Source organism: Peromyscus californicus, unplaced genomic scaffold (assembly GCF_007827085.1).
Source record: "Peromyscus californicus insignis strain IS unplaced genomic scaffold, ASM782708v3 Scaffold_21__1_contigs__length_65335640, whole genome shotgun sequence".
NCBI classification, from domain to species: Eukaryota; Metazoa; Chordata; class Mammalia; order Rodentia; family Cricetidae; genus Peromyscus; species Peromyscus californicus.
In genome coordinates this window covers 35758883-35775113 of record NW_026294514.1, presented here as the reverse complement: position 1 = coordinate 35775113, position 16231 = coordinate 35758883, and the positions used below count along the sequence as shown (strand labels likewise).

The following is a 16231-nucleotide window of genomic DNA, read 5'->3' as shown; positions in this document are numbered from 1 at the left end:
CAGAAAAAGAAAAGAAATGGCAGAGTGAGGGCCTTGTAGCTGGAAGGTTTCCTCTGTCCTGCCCAGTCTGGCAGCCACTCAGACCCAAGTAAACACACAGAGGCTTATAGCAATTATAAATTGCATGGCCATGGCCTATGGCTCAATTTTCTTGCTAACTCTTATAACTAAACTCAGCCTATTTCTATCTATCTATATGCCACCACATGTTCTGTGGCTTTACCTGTATGCCTTTACATGCTGCTCCCTGGATGGCAGGATAGCATCTCTCCTGCCTCTCCTTTCTCTTCCTGTCTATCCTCAATTTCTGGTCCACCTATAACCTGCCTTGCCATAGGCCAAATGGCTTTACTTATCAACCAATCAGAGCAACACATATTCACAGAGTACAGAAAGACATCCCACAGCACTTCCCCTTTTCTGTCTAATCAAAAAGGAAGGTTTTAACTTTAACATAGTAAGATTATATATAATAGAACAGTTATCAAGTAAGAATTACACTTACAATGTCTAGTCTATTTGTATTTGGCAAAATTAAAGAAAATATTCTATCATCTATCCTATATTTGTGAGTTTAAGTCTCATATTTAATTTATCTTTTATAATAAGCAAGGAAAATTATAATTATAACTCTCTAGTCTTCAACTACATCAAAGACCCCAGAAGGATATAATATTACCTAAGTAAACAGGAAGTGCATTGTATGCAACTTCCAAAAATCTAGAATGACAGGGATTACCTAAGTAAACAGGAAGTGCATTGTACGCAACTTCCAAAAATCTAGAATGACAGGGATATCTGGCTGCCTGGACAGTCACCCAAAGTTCCTCTGCAACTTTGGGGCATCCATCTTCAGCCTATAGGCTTGGAATCTCTCAGTCGCTTCTCTCTGCATCATGTAGAATGTCTAGCAGTCTTCTCTGCAAAGCAGGAAACTAAAGGACCATTTCACCTTGTTGTGGCAAATTCAGTGGTCATTTTCTTACAGGTCCTGTGTGTCCAATTTACACAACATACTATCAGCAGTTCAGGCAAGAGCAGTTTCTTGCCCAAATGGCTATTTTTGCCAAGAAGAATATAAACTCTATATGGAATGTCTTCGATGCCCATCTTCCTTTTTGAAGTAAATTGGTGTTGCCAGGAGCAGACATGTCTCACTGTCCAGAAAGTCTAAGTTTTTAAAACATTTTAAATGCCACATTCTGTAGGTCTTTAAAGTGTTTGAAGATTACCTACCTAATTGAAATATATTTATGTATACCTAGAAAACTTAACTAACATGACTATAAGTGTGATTATCATAGATGACTAATTATTAATCTGTATTTCTTAATTATGCATTATAATTTCAAATCAGCTGTACAAACATGATACCTTAAACAAGAGTAGAAATATACATACAGTATAAAATATTTTAAGCAAGTTGTTGCTCTTTTAAAGTAGATTCAATAATCTACCCTTTTATTCTATCATATCTATATCCTCTATTTCTATATCATATCCTTCTTTTTTTCTTTCAGAAAGAGATTGACTATGACCACTAACAATTTGTAACCAGCCCCTTAAAAAAAGACAAACATTCATAATCCATTTTTTGAGAATGTGGGCTTGTGTTCTAGGCTACTTTGTGCTGATGGGGGTGCTGGTAGTCTTATGGGGATCCTGAGAAAATTGGAGATAATGTGCAAGTCCTGGGAAGACCAGCTATAACCTTTGTTGATAGGTGACCACTGAATTTTGCAAGGTGAAATGGTTCTTCAGGTTCCTGCTTCACAGAGGAGACTGCCAAATATTCTACAGGACACAGGAAGAAGTGACTAAAAAACTCCAGGCCTATTGGCTGAAGGTGGATGCCCCAACATTACAGAGGAACTTTGGATGACTGTCCAGGCAAGCAACTGTCTCTGTCATTTTCAGAATTTTTGGAAGTTGCTTACAATGTTCTTCCTGTTTACATAGGTAATATTATATCCTTCTGGGGTCTTTGATATAGATGAAGACTAAATAGTTATAATTATAGCTTTCCTTAGTCATGATAAAAGTTAAATTAGATATAAAACCTTAGACTCACAAATATAGGATAGATGATAAAAATATTTTCTTTAATTATGCCAAATATAAATAGACTAGATATTGTAACTGTCATTCTTGCTTGATAACTGTTTGTTATGTGTAATTTTACTATGTCAAAGTTAAAACCTTCTTTTTGATTAGACAGAAAAGGGGAAGTGCTGTGGGATGTCTTTCTGTACTCTGTGAATATGTGTTGTTCTGATTAGTTGATAAATAAAGCCGTTTGGCCTATGGCAAGTCAGGCTACAGCTAGGTGGGAAATTGAAGAGAGAGAGAGAGAGGAAGCAGAAAGACAGAGGGGAGAGAGACACCAGAACTGCCAGGAGAAGCAAGATGTGAAAACACCGGTAAGCCACGGCCACATGGCAACTTATAGATTAGTAGAAATGGGTTAAGTTATAGGAGCGAGCTAGCAAGAAGCTTGAGCCACTAGGCTATACAGTTTATAAGTAACATAATCCTCTGTGTGCTTATTTGGACCAAGCAGCTGCGGGACACGAGTAGGAGAGATTCATCAGGGCCCAGGCAGGACCGGAGAAACTTCCAGCTACATGGCCTTAATGTCTCTAATACTAGTTACTCAGCCCAGCCATGCGCACATCCTCATTGAGGTGTTCGTCTAAAAGGTTCTGATATGAAGTACATGCTACATTACATGGCTAACTTACCTTGGACTGAGCTCAAGCAAATCTATGGATTTGGTCTTTAATTCTCCACCTTTTTCGTATTCCAGCATAATTCCTGTAAGAAAACACAAGCGTGATACAGAGTACTTAAGAAAGGCGAGGAAAAGGTTTATGCACTGTGAGTTCTTTTTTTTAAAAACTATTACTTTTCAGATTTTTAATTGTTTTATGTCTGTGTTTGTGTGTGGCATATGCACAAGTTCATGTGGCTAAAGAGGATGTGCACATACTGCTGTGAGCACATGTGTAGAAGCCAGAGGTCAATGTCATGCATATTCATCTACCATTCTCCACTCTCTCAAGCTCATCAGTTTGGCTAGGCTAGCTTGCCAGTGAGCATCTGGGGTTTGCCAGTATCTGCCTCCCAAGTGCTAGGATGCCTTAGATCTGAAATCTGGTCCACAATCTTGCGGGGTACTGTCGTTTGAATATGAACTCACCCCCATCAGCTTACAGATCCACAGCCAGTGGTGCTTTTTAGAAAGGTCATGGAACCTTTAGGAGGTAAAGCCTCCTTGGCGGAAGTGGGTCACTGTGGAGCAGGGGAGGTTATAGCCACACCCCATTTCCTGTTCATGCTCAGCTTCGTGAGGGTAGATGAAATGTGACCAGGCCACAGAACAGCCACAGTGGAAACCCTGAGCTATCCTTGTCCTAACACCTAGGTGTACTTGGCCCTGGCAGGTAGAAGCAGCACAGTAGAGTTCCGGACGTCCTTAGCCCGTGCCCCACAACATGCCTCGTGCTGGTGGAAGAGGGACATAGCAGCAGCTAGGACCTCCTGCGCTTTTCTCCAAGGCTGATCACTGGAGGACAGCCCATCCCACCCATCCTAAAAGGAGAAACAGTAAAGTCCTGGTGTGCCAAACCTGTCCACAACTGCACCCTGAAGCAATGCTAGAGACGCCTCGTGTCTCCTTGTCCTCCAGCCAAGGACATCACCAGTCGGGTGGGGTGACCCAGGAGGTCACTCACAACCTGCAGAGAAGTACTTTCATGCCCCTCACTGAAGTCACAGAAGACCAGAAACACAAAGCAGAGCACAGTAATATTCTTGGGGATCAGGAAAGCAAACTGTCGTTGGCACTAAAGCCCACAGAAAGGGACCACACCTGTTTATTAAATGTAACAAGCAAACGCTCTAGAAAGAATCTTAACAATAACCTCATGGTGCTAAAACCAGGAAGAGACAGTCAACATCAACAAACGCCAATATCCATAAAAAACACACACACACACACACACACCCCTCATACTGATAACCAGCAAAGACCAATAACAAACACCAATGCTGAGATGAATGAGACTTTTTAATAACCTGGTATACACATTAACGAAAGTATCAATAAAAAGTGTCTCAGCATGGGCTGGAAAGATGGATCGGCAGTTAAGCATGCATACTGTTTTTGCAGAGGAGCCCAGTTCTGTTCCCAGCACCTCCAACTACCTGTAACTCCAGCTTCAGAGGAATCAGACTCCACAGACATCTGGAACTCACATGCATATGCTCACATACAGACACATACACATAATTAAAAATAAAAATAAAGTCTTAACAATAATAAATGTTTCAACAGACTCACGGCAGCTTATTTGCTGGCATAAGACCTATACAAGGTGGAACCAGGCAGCATTCTAGCACTGAGAGGGAAAATGAGCTCACAAGTCCCTATCCCTAGCTGAGGAGCTGATGAACGTTGGAGAGGGAGAGTCAGTCTTATTTAACAGTGTGGTCCCTGGTAGGTAAACCACGTCCCAGGGGATAGCCCCACACTCAGGAGTGTATGAACAGACATGATGTTGAGGAGTGGGTTGATCTAAGAGCAGTTGGAGGAGGAGGGGAAAAAGAATATTGTTAAAATGCATTATACACATGCATGAAATCTTCAAAGAATTAATAAAAATACATGTTTTAATACTTCAACAACCACAAATCCACTTGCAATATTTTTTAAGAATGGAAAAAAAATCTCTGGCAATAAACAGAATCAAATGAAAGTTTAAAAAAAAATGGAAAGAGCAATAACTTGCAGAAGCTATCTTAGTGGATTGGCTCCATCCTAAAGATGACTAGAGGCATGATGTGTGTCTCTGAAGACTGATATATGAAATATACTCAACCCACACAGCAGAGAGAAAAGAGACGAGAGCGAAGAACTGATCACATCCTAATCACACGCACTGCCTGCCTCATTGTACTTCCTCTGGATGCCGCAACACCTCCAAACTCAAGCGTGGGCCACAAGAGTGTCTGAAACTTTTCAGACATCTTGGGACAACAAACATGCTTTCATTGTGTAATGGTTGCCATGTTGAAGCTGAGAACTTTTAAGCATTTACTAAGGGGTTTTATAACAGATTCATAACATGCTAACATAACAGTATACTGTTTAAAAAACAGCCATGTGTTTCCCAAAGAAAACCATCAGAACAATGGCACAGTAGTTTGACATGCATCTTTAATACCCAGCCTAACTGAAGCCAGCTGTTCCCTCATTCCCATTTCTGCATTGAAACTCTTGCCATATATATGCTGTTTTGGATGAATTAGAAGGGAAAAATAGTCATATGCACATATGTAACAAGTAATAGCTTTTCCAAACGATGCTGGTTCTTCATTAATAGGATATTAAAACTTAACAATTAAAAGTTCTTTCAACTATCAAGTGACAGATGTAGTATAGAACTACAACCACTTCTGTGAGTTCTGTGATATCCAGATATACTAAAATCCAGACTTTCCGTGGATTTTTATCCAAGCATAACTGAGAAACACTCTCTTTGAATCATGTGTAGCTTCTGGCATTCACAGACTCTATCACGCAGCTTCCAGTGACCACGCAGCACCTCCATTCTGTCATCAAAAAACTCTTACTGATGGCAAACCATCATGATCATGTGGTGGGTACGAGTTTTCTGAACTTCTTGTTTTCTTTGAAAGCTCAAATTTTATCACTGGCAAGAAATCCTGCGGCTTTCAGTTGAAACCTTGTCTCCCAAGTGGCCCAAATCTGAAAAGTGTCAGTTTTCTGTCCATCTGTCAAGTGAAAATGATCTTCAAGGGGTAGGAGTTGAGTGGTGGAGGGAACACCTCATTCTACAACTCACACAACTGCAGATATTTTTCTTAAGGACCACCATGATGCTCACTAAACACATGAAATGATATGTGGTTGGACATGTGTCCTCAGATTGCTTATTTAGATTGTGTTCCCTGCCTTTGTACCCATGACCCTTCAGAGGTAGCCAGTTCTGGAGTTCACATTCCCTTCTACCTCCAATTTATCTTCCTTAGGCTTTTCTGAATGTGCTCCTTCTTTCTCCTCCAATGACTTTGTTTCTTTTAACCTGAATATATGGCCAAGTTCTCTTCTCACTTTATCTATCTATATGTCCCTCTAGCTGCCTATCTATCTATCTATCTATCTATCTATCTATCTATCTGTCTGTCTGTCTGTCTGTCTGTCTGTCTATCTATCTACCTACCTATCTATCTATCTATCTATCTATCTATCTATCTATCTATCTATCTATCTATCTAGGTAAAACTATCTATCTAACTACTATCTTACATTGGAGCTCATAGCTTTGCCATCAATATGCTAACCATTAATTATCATTATAAAAACTAATTATAGCTCCCCACTATAGGCTTCTTGAGTTCCAGACATGTCAGTGATCTGCCCTCACATTAAACAAGCAAGGCTCTTCTCCTAGGCCTGCTCCTCCTCTAAGGTCCCTTCTTGGTGTCGCAATCTTGGAAGGAATTCATCTCAATACAGTCTTGCGACACTTTACTTGGCAAAACTCTGCAGATCACCCAAGTATTTGTTAAGTAATGAAGTTTACTATCTTAGAATAGAAAAAGCATCCAGAATGCTTTTAATGACTGATTGAACTGCCCAGAACCTTCTAGCACAGGAGAATGACTGGACTTAAGGCACTATTTGCCATAATTTGTCTTGACATAGTTTGTCTTTGTAGGAGATAGTTGTAGTAAAGATTTGGAGTCAGACTCAGGTTCTATAGTTGCAAAATAAACTTAAAACCAGAAAAAGTTTTGAAGAAAATTCTTGTTTATTTAGGACAGAAACAGACAACTTTGGCACATTGAAATTTTCAGCAAAATGTGGATATTACATCTTTTTTTTCATTTTATAGTCCTTTAAGAATGTCATATAATATGTTTTGACATATTCCCACCATTCTCCAACTCCTCCCAGAGGCACACCTCGCTTCCCTACCATCCCAACTTCTCATCCCTAGTTTTTATTTAAATCCTTCACATTTTTAAAATCTTTTAAGTACATAGTTAAATACACTATGATCTAGAAATAAACTGAAGGGAGTTTAAAGGAACCATTTAAAGATCTAAGGTTGGAACTGGATAAATTATACACATATATTTTAACAATTGAAGATGCAGTTAATAGAAAGATCCCATTTACAATTGCAAAGGAAGCTTCTGGATGCCTGAATATAAAATCAATGAGAAATAGACAAGATGTCTCTGAACCATTAAACAATAGCCCCAAAACTGTGACAGTGGAGAGATGCAATTTTGAAAGACAAAAGTCAATATTGTAAAGACGTCAAATAAATACATGAAACTGGTACATAAAATTTTCATATTTTACTATGCAGAACCATGAACGATAGTTCTGATACAAAATAAATCACTCTGATAGAATTATCTACACATCGACATTTCAGAGTAAGGTCAAAGGAGCAGCATATAGAATTAAGGGGCAAGCAATGTGTTATTTAACAAGCAATGATGTAAAAATCAGTTGGATTTTAAAAATGGCATAGATATCTGCCACACACATACAAAAACATACTACAAGTTGATTAGAAATAATATTTGTAATAAAATATGAAGCAGTTTGAGTAATAGAACATATTTCTATTTCAGTGTCTGCAATCAGTCTTTTAAGTATGTGAAACTCAACAGCTAAAAATGAAGTTTCTGAAGGAGACTTCTGCAGTTAATTTTAAGCTCCTGCACAGTAAAGAGTTAATGCAACAAATTATGACCAGTGAAAACATTTCAGCTCGGGAAGTTCAGTATGAAGAACTCTAAACCTGATTTTAAAGAAGAAAACTGAACAAAAGGCATGAGTGGCTAATTTTTTGCGGGGAGGGGGGCAGGGGGATAGACAATGATAAGTAAATATACAAAATAAAATAAAAAGTCTCTGTCTCATTAATAAGAGAAAAATAAAAAATATGATTTTCCTAGATTAATGAAGATTGTGAGTGCTAGCGGCCTGAAAAATGGAGCACATACAACCCTATGAAGAGACTTTATCAAAGGATCATTGTATCCTCTGCAAAGTGAAAGCAATCTTAGTTCTTTAATTTTTTCTTAAGATTTATACCTAATTAAATATTCCCATAAATTTTTTTAAAAGTATAAAAAACTTTTAAAATTGAAGATAAGAAAAGAGAAATGATAGGAGTTATCATTGTTAGAATATAAACTCTTAAGGAATGAGGCCCCCACCAGATTAACTGACCCAAATAAGGTACAGCATTTTAAACTATATAAAGCCTACCTAAATGTGAGGCAGTGTTATCATTAAAATGTTTTTCCTTTTCTGTGACTACAGGATTTTATATTATATATAAATGGACTTGTTGTGTACTGTTATTGAGGAAATCCAGCACTCAAAAATGTTTTCTAGTAAGTGCTATAAGGTAAACATTATCAACCTGTGGGTCGTGACCCCTTTGGAGTTCAAACTTTTCCACAGGGGTTGCATATTGGATATCCTGCATATCAGATATTTACATTATGATTCATAACAGTAACAAAATTACAATTATGAAGTAACAGCAAAAATAATTGTATGGTTGGGGATCTGTATTAAAGGGTCATAGGATTAGGAAAGTTGAGAACCACTGCTATAAGGGATGGATATGGAATAAGATCATCTATGTTTTAAAGACTCGAAAAAACAGAAGTTGACAACCCACATTATACAATCTAATATCCTAAGAAAATGCATTTTCAAAATTAGCAAATGAACTTTAATCCAAAGCCTGGTCAGCTCTTTTTCTATTCACTGCTTACTTATCTTCTTTTTATCAAAATGAGTGATGTTCAAAGCCCTGAGGCTGACTACTAAAAATCAATTAAGTTGTTGAACAGCAAGGTCTAGAAAGTAAAGTACAAAATCTAAAACATGCACATTTGGCTGCATCGCCATGACAAAATGTCAAGGCAGTGTGCCCACCCTGTCCACAACTCCTGGGCTGCAACAGGAGCTGAAGGCTGTGGCATGAGCTACAGAGAATACAAGCGATCAGACAAAGGTGCTGATGGTGTCCACATCTTCTCAGGGATTTGTCTCCACCTCTCAACATTCTTCACCTTCTGTTGGTCATCAGTTACTATACATAAGCCTAATTCTGAAAACATTATGGAAAGAAGCCTCTCCCCTCATACTCTGGCAATGTGTTAAGAAATAATGGTATTCTTTACTCAGAACAGCGAAACTTTTGAAGTGATGGGAATCTTAATCAGTTTAATTGATGCTTATTTAATTCCTAACCAAAGAGCAAGGAACTGAACACAAAACAAAAATGGGACAAAGGCTGTCATAACTGCATTGGTGGCAAAGCTCATCAACACCCACACTTCAAAAAGCCAACACCTTTTGGTTAATGAACTAATAAACATGACCAACATTGAGAGTAAATGGTCTATGTTGGGTCAGCCACATCCTGCTCTGTGCATTTAGTCACCAGGTATTGAAGTAGGGACAAGGTTGATTTAGTAGATGCTAACAGAAGGATGTTTCAGACTTGTAAGTGGGAGGATTGAAATGAGAACCTTAGAAGGCAAAACAAAATTGTTCTCCATTTAGACTTCATAAAGGGAGTATAGGAAACATTCCATGTCAAGCATTTTTTCCCATATGAAAATATTAGTAAAGACACCCACTTGCTATTCAGTAATGTCTGGGAAACTTGCATATATAATAGCACCCCAAGAATTGGAATTTAGAAATCAAATATCTAATTTGCTAAGTAGTATGGCCTCACTATAAAAATAATCATCAAGTCAAGAGTGGCAAGCCAGAGTGTGCAGCCTGCCTGAAGTCTGAGACTCCTGTTAGAATATTGGCTGTCAGAGCTGGATCAAGCAGAGATCAGATTTCTCTGATCTATTCTTGTTTCAGCTGAAATTCCAGCATCATCCTTGCATATCATCTCATCAAGCTTGTTTATTCAACACATGTGAGTGGATATTTTATGCACCAAGCTCTACATACCTGCTGAAAATAGAAGATAAACAAAGCAGGCAAAACCCCTCATAGAACTCTTACCTTGTGAGGAAAGTTAAGCAAATATATATATATATATATATATATATTAGTAATGAGATAGTGTGTTGGATTGACATAGCCCTGAGGTAGCGTGGGAGATGAAATTAGGAAAGGGGTCTGGGAATTACCTCGAAAAGATGGGACTCTTAGAAAGAGAAACCATCTAGACCTCACTTGATACACCTTTGAGGAAAGTGCTAAATGTTTGGGAACACCTATTATGCAAACAACCACAGAAAAACTATTCCAGGAAGAACTAGTATCAGCCTCAGGGATTCTACATAGGACCACATCCAGCTGGTCCAAAGCACACAGAAAATGGTGGTGATGCTAAGAAAGACTCAAAAAATATCAGGGTCAGAGAGGCAGAAGGAAGAGGTCCTACGGAAGGTTGGACAGCATGACCTTTTGACTTTGAGATTAAAAATGAACCAAAGTGTGTGGGGAGCTTGAGTCCCAGAGTGACTGCTTCAGATGGACACTTCAACAGAGTCAGCAGGTTGCTCTGTTGACATGGGGCAAGGTAGAAGCTATAGTAACAGAGAGAATTGATATCGTGAAATGTAGAAGCTATAGTAACAGAGAAAGTTGATATCATGAAATGAAGGTGGAATGGGGTTTCTGATGTCTGGTGATACTGGTATAATGTTTTATCAGATAGATGACAGATAGATGGATGGATGGGTAAACAGAGACGGATGGATTAGTGGCTGAATGGATGGGGAAAGGAAGTGTGAACTGACAGAATTACTCATTCAACAAGATATAAAGTGAGAAATAAGAATGACACAAAATCTTTGTCATGAACTAGTTGAGAACCAAAGGTACAGCTGAGGTAGGAAAGACCATGGGAAACTTATCCCATGTTGAGGTGCACATTGGATGTACCTATGAAGATGTCAGGCAGTTAGGTTGTGCTGGACTACTCAGGGTGGTTTCTCAGCCTTGAGGACAGTTGAAGTCGCCCAGCAAATGAGTGCAAATAGATGAGAGAAGTTCGAGGTCAGAAGTCTGGGGCATTCCAAACTAAGAGAGCAGAGGGCCAACAGGGCAGATGAAGGAGAAGTGAGACACGAGAGTGGCAGAGTATTCATCTGAGAAGCCAGACAGAGTAACCACGCGAGTCCAGTGCTGCTGTCTGCTAAAGGCTGTGACATAGCTAGTGGATTCAGATTCACGGAGGTCAGGGAGGATCCTGAAAAAAAGACAGGAGTCAGGTAACTGTGATAACTGTGAAAACAGGAAATGAGCTAAAGAGAGAAAAGAGGCAGGTTGGAGGGCATGTGACTCAAAGTAGGCTTACACTGAAGGGACAGGGCAACCATGCTAGCAACTGGAAAGCCAGCAGAAGTGGGAGGTAGGTGCTAGTGACTGACAGCTTGACAGACCCAATCCACTTGCCCCACAGAAAATGTCTAATATGCTGATAATTGGCTATTGAGGCCTCACAGCCCACATCCCTAACCCGAGCTCCACAGCAAAGGGATCAAGTGGGACAACATTTACCAGACTCTGTTCTAGTTTGATTGCTGTCGGTGTGAAAACACCATGACCAGAGGCAACTCTCGAAGGGAAGAGGATTTATTTGGCCTACACATACCTACTACAGTCTATCAATGAAAGAAGTCAGGGCAGGAACTCAAGCAGGAACAGAGGAAGAACCATGGAGGAACAGTTCCTATTGGCTTACTCCCCATGGCTTGCTCAGCCTGCTTTCTTACACAACCCAGGACCACCAGCCCAGGGTCAGCATCACCCATAATGACATGGGCTCTCCTACATCAATCGTGAAGAAAAAGCCTCGTGGACTTGCTTATAGGCCAATGTGGTGGAGGCGATTGCTCAATTGAAGCTCCCTCTTTCCAGATGACTCTAGTTTGTGTCAACCAGCCAGCATCTGTGCCATCTGGTGATAAACACAACAAAAATACAAAATGCTGTAGAGTAAGTCAGTAAAAGGTACTTTTGACATGGAAAAGGAAGGCTTCTCTGGGTCAGTGACATTAACTGAAACAAAGTAAAGAGCCTAGCCATTGTGAGGTCTAGGGGAAACTTTGTCCAGGGAGGGGACATCGAGTGACAGGCCTGTAGCTGGAAGTTTTCTTCGGTCCTGCCAAGCCCCTGCAGTCCCACAGCCCACTTGTAAAATGATCACTCAGAAGCTTACATTATTATAACTGCTTGGCCATTACTTCAAGCTTACCACTGACTAGCTCTTACACTTAAACTCACCCCATTTCTGTTCATCTATATGTCACCACATGTTCCGTGGCTTTAACTGTATGCCATTACATGCTGATCCTTGGACGGCAGACTGGCATCTCCTCACTCAGCCTTCCCCTTCCCAGCATTCTCCTCGTCTGCTTATCCCACCTACACTTCCTGCCCGGCTACTGGCCAATCAGTGTTTTATTAAACCAGTGTACAAAAGCATTATTTCACAGCACAAGCCTTCTTTTAAGTTTTGGAAGACTAGTTCAGAGGTCTAAAGTATAGAGAGGGTAGAGAGTAAAGTTCTAAAATCAACAGAGCAGGTTGAGCCAATTCTTTCAGACTGCATATTTTATTCTAAGCCTAACAGGAGCATAATGGGAGACTACTGGAGACGTTTGGTTCAGATTCTACAGGCACACAGTAAATGAGAGTGAAAACCAAGACATTGAAGTTTCCCAACAAGAGATGGCAGATGCTTGAATCAAGAGTCGGGCTATACTGGCAGATGGAATGGATGCTGAGCCAAGAAAACTGTGTGATGTAAAGAGGGGCGAACTGGTGGATTCATGAAATATTTTAGAAGTAGTGGTGATAGAATTTGTTGATAGATGGAAAAGAGCAAGCAGAAAGAGGCAGTGAGTGGTGGTAAGGGGGAAATACAGGATGGACATGTTGCTTCTGCAGGAAGAAAACTGGGCAAGAAAAAAAAGAGACAGTTGAAGATATCTGCTGACATTGGACAAACAGCAAAATCAGGATGCCCTCGAAGAAAGGAATAATGATACCCATGTCTATTCGATATTTTGGTTAGAATTATGAACTGAAATGTTGGCTGCATTGCTGAGGAAAATGAGACCTCTGTCCTGAAATTCTTCTAGTCCACATCCATAAAACTTTCTTGGTTAAACTGCTACAAAGTGAATTAGGTCTCCTCTGAAATTTTTGCAGTTTCTTTACTCAAATGTGCCACTCAGCACGTGTGTTTAGCAGTTATTCGGAGCCAAGTGTTGAGGACTTTCTTTTACATATTTGATTTTATTTGCTATTTCAACTGCACTCATTATTTATGCTACATGTGTGCATGTGAGCATGTGAAAACGTGCATATATTCCACAGTGCATATGCGGAGGTCACAGGGTAACTTTGGGAAAGCAGTTCCCCCTTCGGCCGGCCACATTAGACTGAACTCGGATTATCAGGCTTGGCCACAAGTATTTTTACCCATTGAGGCTTCTCCCTGACCCTTTCTTATTTTTAATTTGAGTTCCTAGTAAGAAGCTGGGAGTTTTCCTCCTGATTTGTTGTTGTTGTTTTGGTTTGGTTTGGTTTTTTGTTTGCTTGTTTGGTTGATTGGTTTGGTTATCAAGACAGAGTTTTCCTGTGTAACAGCTGTAGCTGTCCTAGAACTCACTTTGTAGCCCAGGCTAGCCTAGAACTCAGAGATCCGCCTGCCTCTGCCTCCCTAGGGCTGGGATTAAAGGTGTGCGCCACCACGCCCCTCTCTTCCTCCTATTTTGTCCCACAACAAGTTGTATTTCATTTACTCCCTGATGGTGACCATGTTCCCCCCACCACCCAATCTGTAACATGTGATCACCAGAAAAGAATAGCCTACTCTAAAACAGCAGCATTTCGTGAGCTTACTTCATAATCACCACGTCAGAATCAAGGACTCTGACCTTCAAACTCGTACGGCCAAGTGCACAAAGCATGTAAATTGTAGGTTCATAACGCGATTTCTTGATGCAGCAGACTGGAGTGCGTAACAAAGGTAACATGCTCGGTTGAGTGTGCATTTTTTTTCCTTTTCATGCTTCCTTCACTTAGACTTGGTCATTAAGAGTTTAAAATAGCAGAAATTCACCTCTTATGCTCCAGAAAACGCTATCCCAGGACGTCACTATTCTCTACCCCTCCAGCCTCACCCTACTCAGACTCGTGAGTTACTAGAAAGCTTTTTAAAAGTTTAAAGACTTCCTCGGAGAGTCACTTAAAGGATTCTGAGGAACAGCGGTCAGCGTGTGAAAGGGTTGGAGGCCCAAACGGGAGAGCTCTGCTTCCTGTCCCACTCCATCGCACCAACAGGACCTCGATGCCCCTCCCCAAGTTCCCGCCCCCTTCTCCGTCCCAGACCGTCCCAGTCTGGGAATCCAAACGTGGAAACTCCGTACCTGGTGGGTAATACCGAAGCAAGAGGCTCTTGAGCTTCATTTTCTTACTCGTCCACGCTGATGGGCTTCGTAGCCATGGAAACGGACAAACAGTAGTGGGTCGCTGAGGCGCATGCGCAAGTATTTTTTTGCAGGGCTTTGGGAGAACCCCGCCGGGGCTTGTCCCGAGCTTGGAATGCTCAGCTGGCGGCGGCGGGCTGTTTGAGAGAAGCCAGTGTTCCCGGGGGTGGCGCTAGTCTACCCCATGGGAAAGAATTCATCCTTCAACTCTTTTCCTGAATAGACTCGTTTATTTTAGCTCCTTTTAGGGTGAAAGAAAAATAATTGCTATTGTGGAAAAGAAAATGTTCATACAGCTCCCAGTAAAGAGCAAATAAAGTTATGCAGTTTTAAGAAACTTTTGGATTAGTATTCTATTGCCTGCCTCTAAACCGATGCGTTCTCTTTCCTTTCTTTGTTAAAAAAACTAAATATAACAATCTTGTAAGATTTTAAAAAGACAGACCAACCAAGACTACTTGCTCGGAAGATTGGAAAGAAAGTTGAAGGAAGGCGTTTTGCTGATAAATTCAAGCAAGCCTGGTAGACACGAGCAACACACACCTTCAGCTGGAAGTGTCACCCATCTGTCAAACAGATATACATGTGACCTTCTGCCTCTTCCTGCCCTACCATTCTACCAATCATTACAAGCCTCGAACCTGGGAAAGGGATGCGAAGGAAGAGAAGAAAATCTCCCTTTCTAGAAATGAGGAAGTCTGTGGTAGGTGGTGTTCACCCTTGTAATTGCTTCCGCACTTGCCATTCGCAGACATGGCTTTTGGAAAAAGCAACTTCACTGTGGAGAAAGCTGGTGGACAGCGTCTAAATCATGTCATCCAAGTCACTGTCACCGGTACTGAGACACACTAACATCCCATATTCGCTGTCACAGTACACCGAAGCGGACACAATTCTGGAAGTCCTGCCTGAAACACATTACTTGACGCAACCCAGGAGGAAGTATCTCTCATTCTCCACTAGCTTTCTGTTACTGTAATAAAACACCTGAAAGAACTCAACTTGAAGGCCGACGGGCTTGTTTTGGGATGGTGGTTTTTGAGGTTTGAGTCTATGGTTGGCTCTGTCACTTTGGGGTCCATCCTTGGGAAATCCTGGCATATGCTGGGGGAGGCTACTCACACCTCATGGTGGCCAGGAAGCAAAAACAAGGGGAAGGAAAGGGATAAATTAAGAGAACCCCTAAATGCTATACTTCTTTGAAGTAGGTCCCAATTCCTTAAGCTGCCACTAATCCCCAATAGACAGATAAGCTGTGACTCTATCAACCGCCTATCTGCTGATGAAGTTAGAGTCACCAGTCACCTCAAAAAGACCCCACATCTGAACACCACTGCATATTGGGGTCCAAGTCCTCAATACATACTTCTTCATACCCAAGCTATGACATACCCTTGGAGTTGAAGCTCAGTCTCCCAAGGGCTAATACCTCCCAGGGAGGGCAGCAGGCCTTGCATTGGTCTTTGGAGGAGAATAATTTTTCAGAAATGTGCACACTAACTTCCATTCAGTTTCCAAAGCCCAAGTAGTTCCTTCAAGGTCCTCTTATACACAGAAGGATATTAGAGTCCTAATTTTACAACCCAGAACTCTTGTCAAATAGCCAAGCCCTTCTCCTAGAAGACAATAGAATTGTGTACAAACAAAAAGGTGATCCAGAAAGGAGCAAGTAGAGGGTTGAGTAGCCTCGGAT

General features: G+C 40.8%; 1 protein-coding gene across 2 annotated transcripts in view; it reads right to left on the bottom strand.

Moving 5' to 3' along the window:
• The window catches only part of Daw1 (dynein assembly factor with WD repeats 1), a 43625-nt gene extending 29004 nt beyond the window's left edge, over positions 1 to 14621 (bottom strand). Inside the window, exons 1-2 of one of the 2 annotated variants that reach the window (XM_052750070.1) lie at positions 14479 to 14621; positions 2742 to 2814 (exon numbers count right to left, since the gene is read on the bottom strand). In XM_052750070.1, coding sequence (XP_052606030.1) covers positions 2742 to 2814; positions 14479 to 14518 — 113 coding nt within the window. In that variant the 5' untranslated portion in view covers positions 14519 to 14621. The remainder of the gene's footprint in view (positions 1 to 2741; positions 2815 to 14478) is intronic. The other variant, XM_052750071.1, reaches the window with a different exon arrangement.
• Positions 14622 to 16231: the final 1610 nt, after the last annotated feature.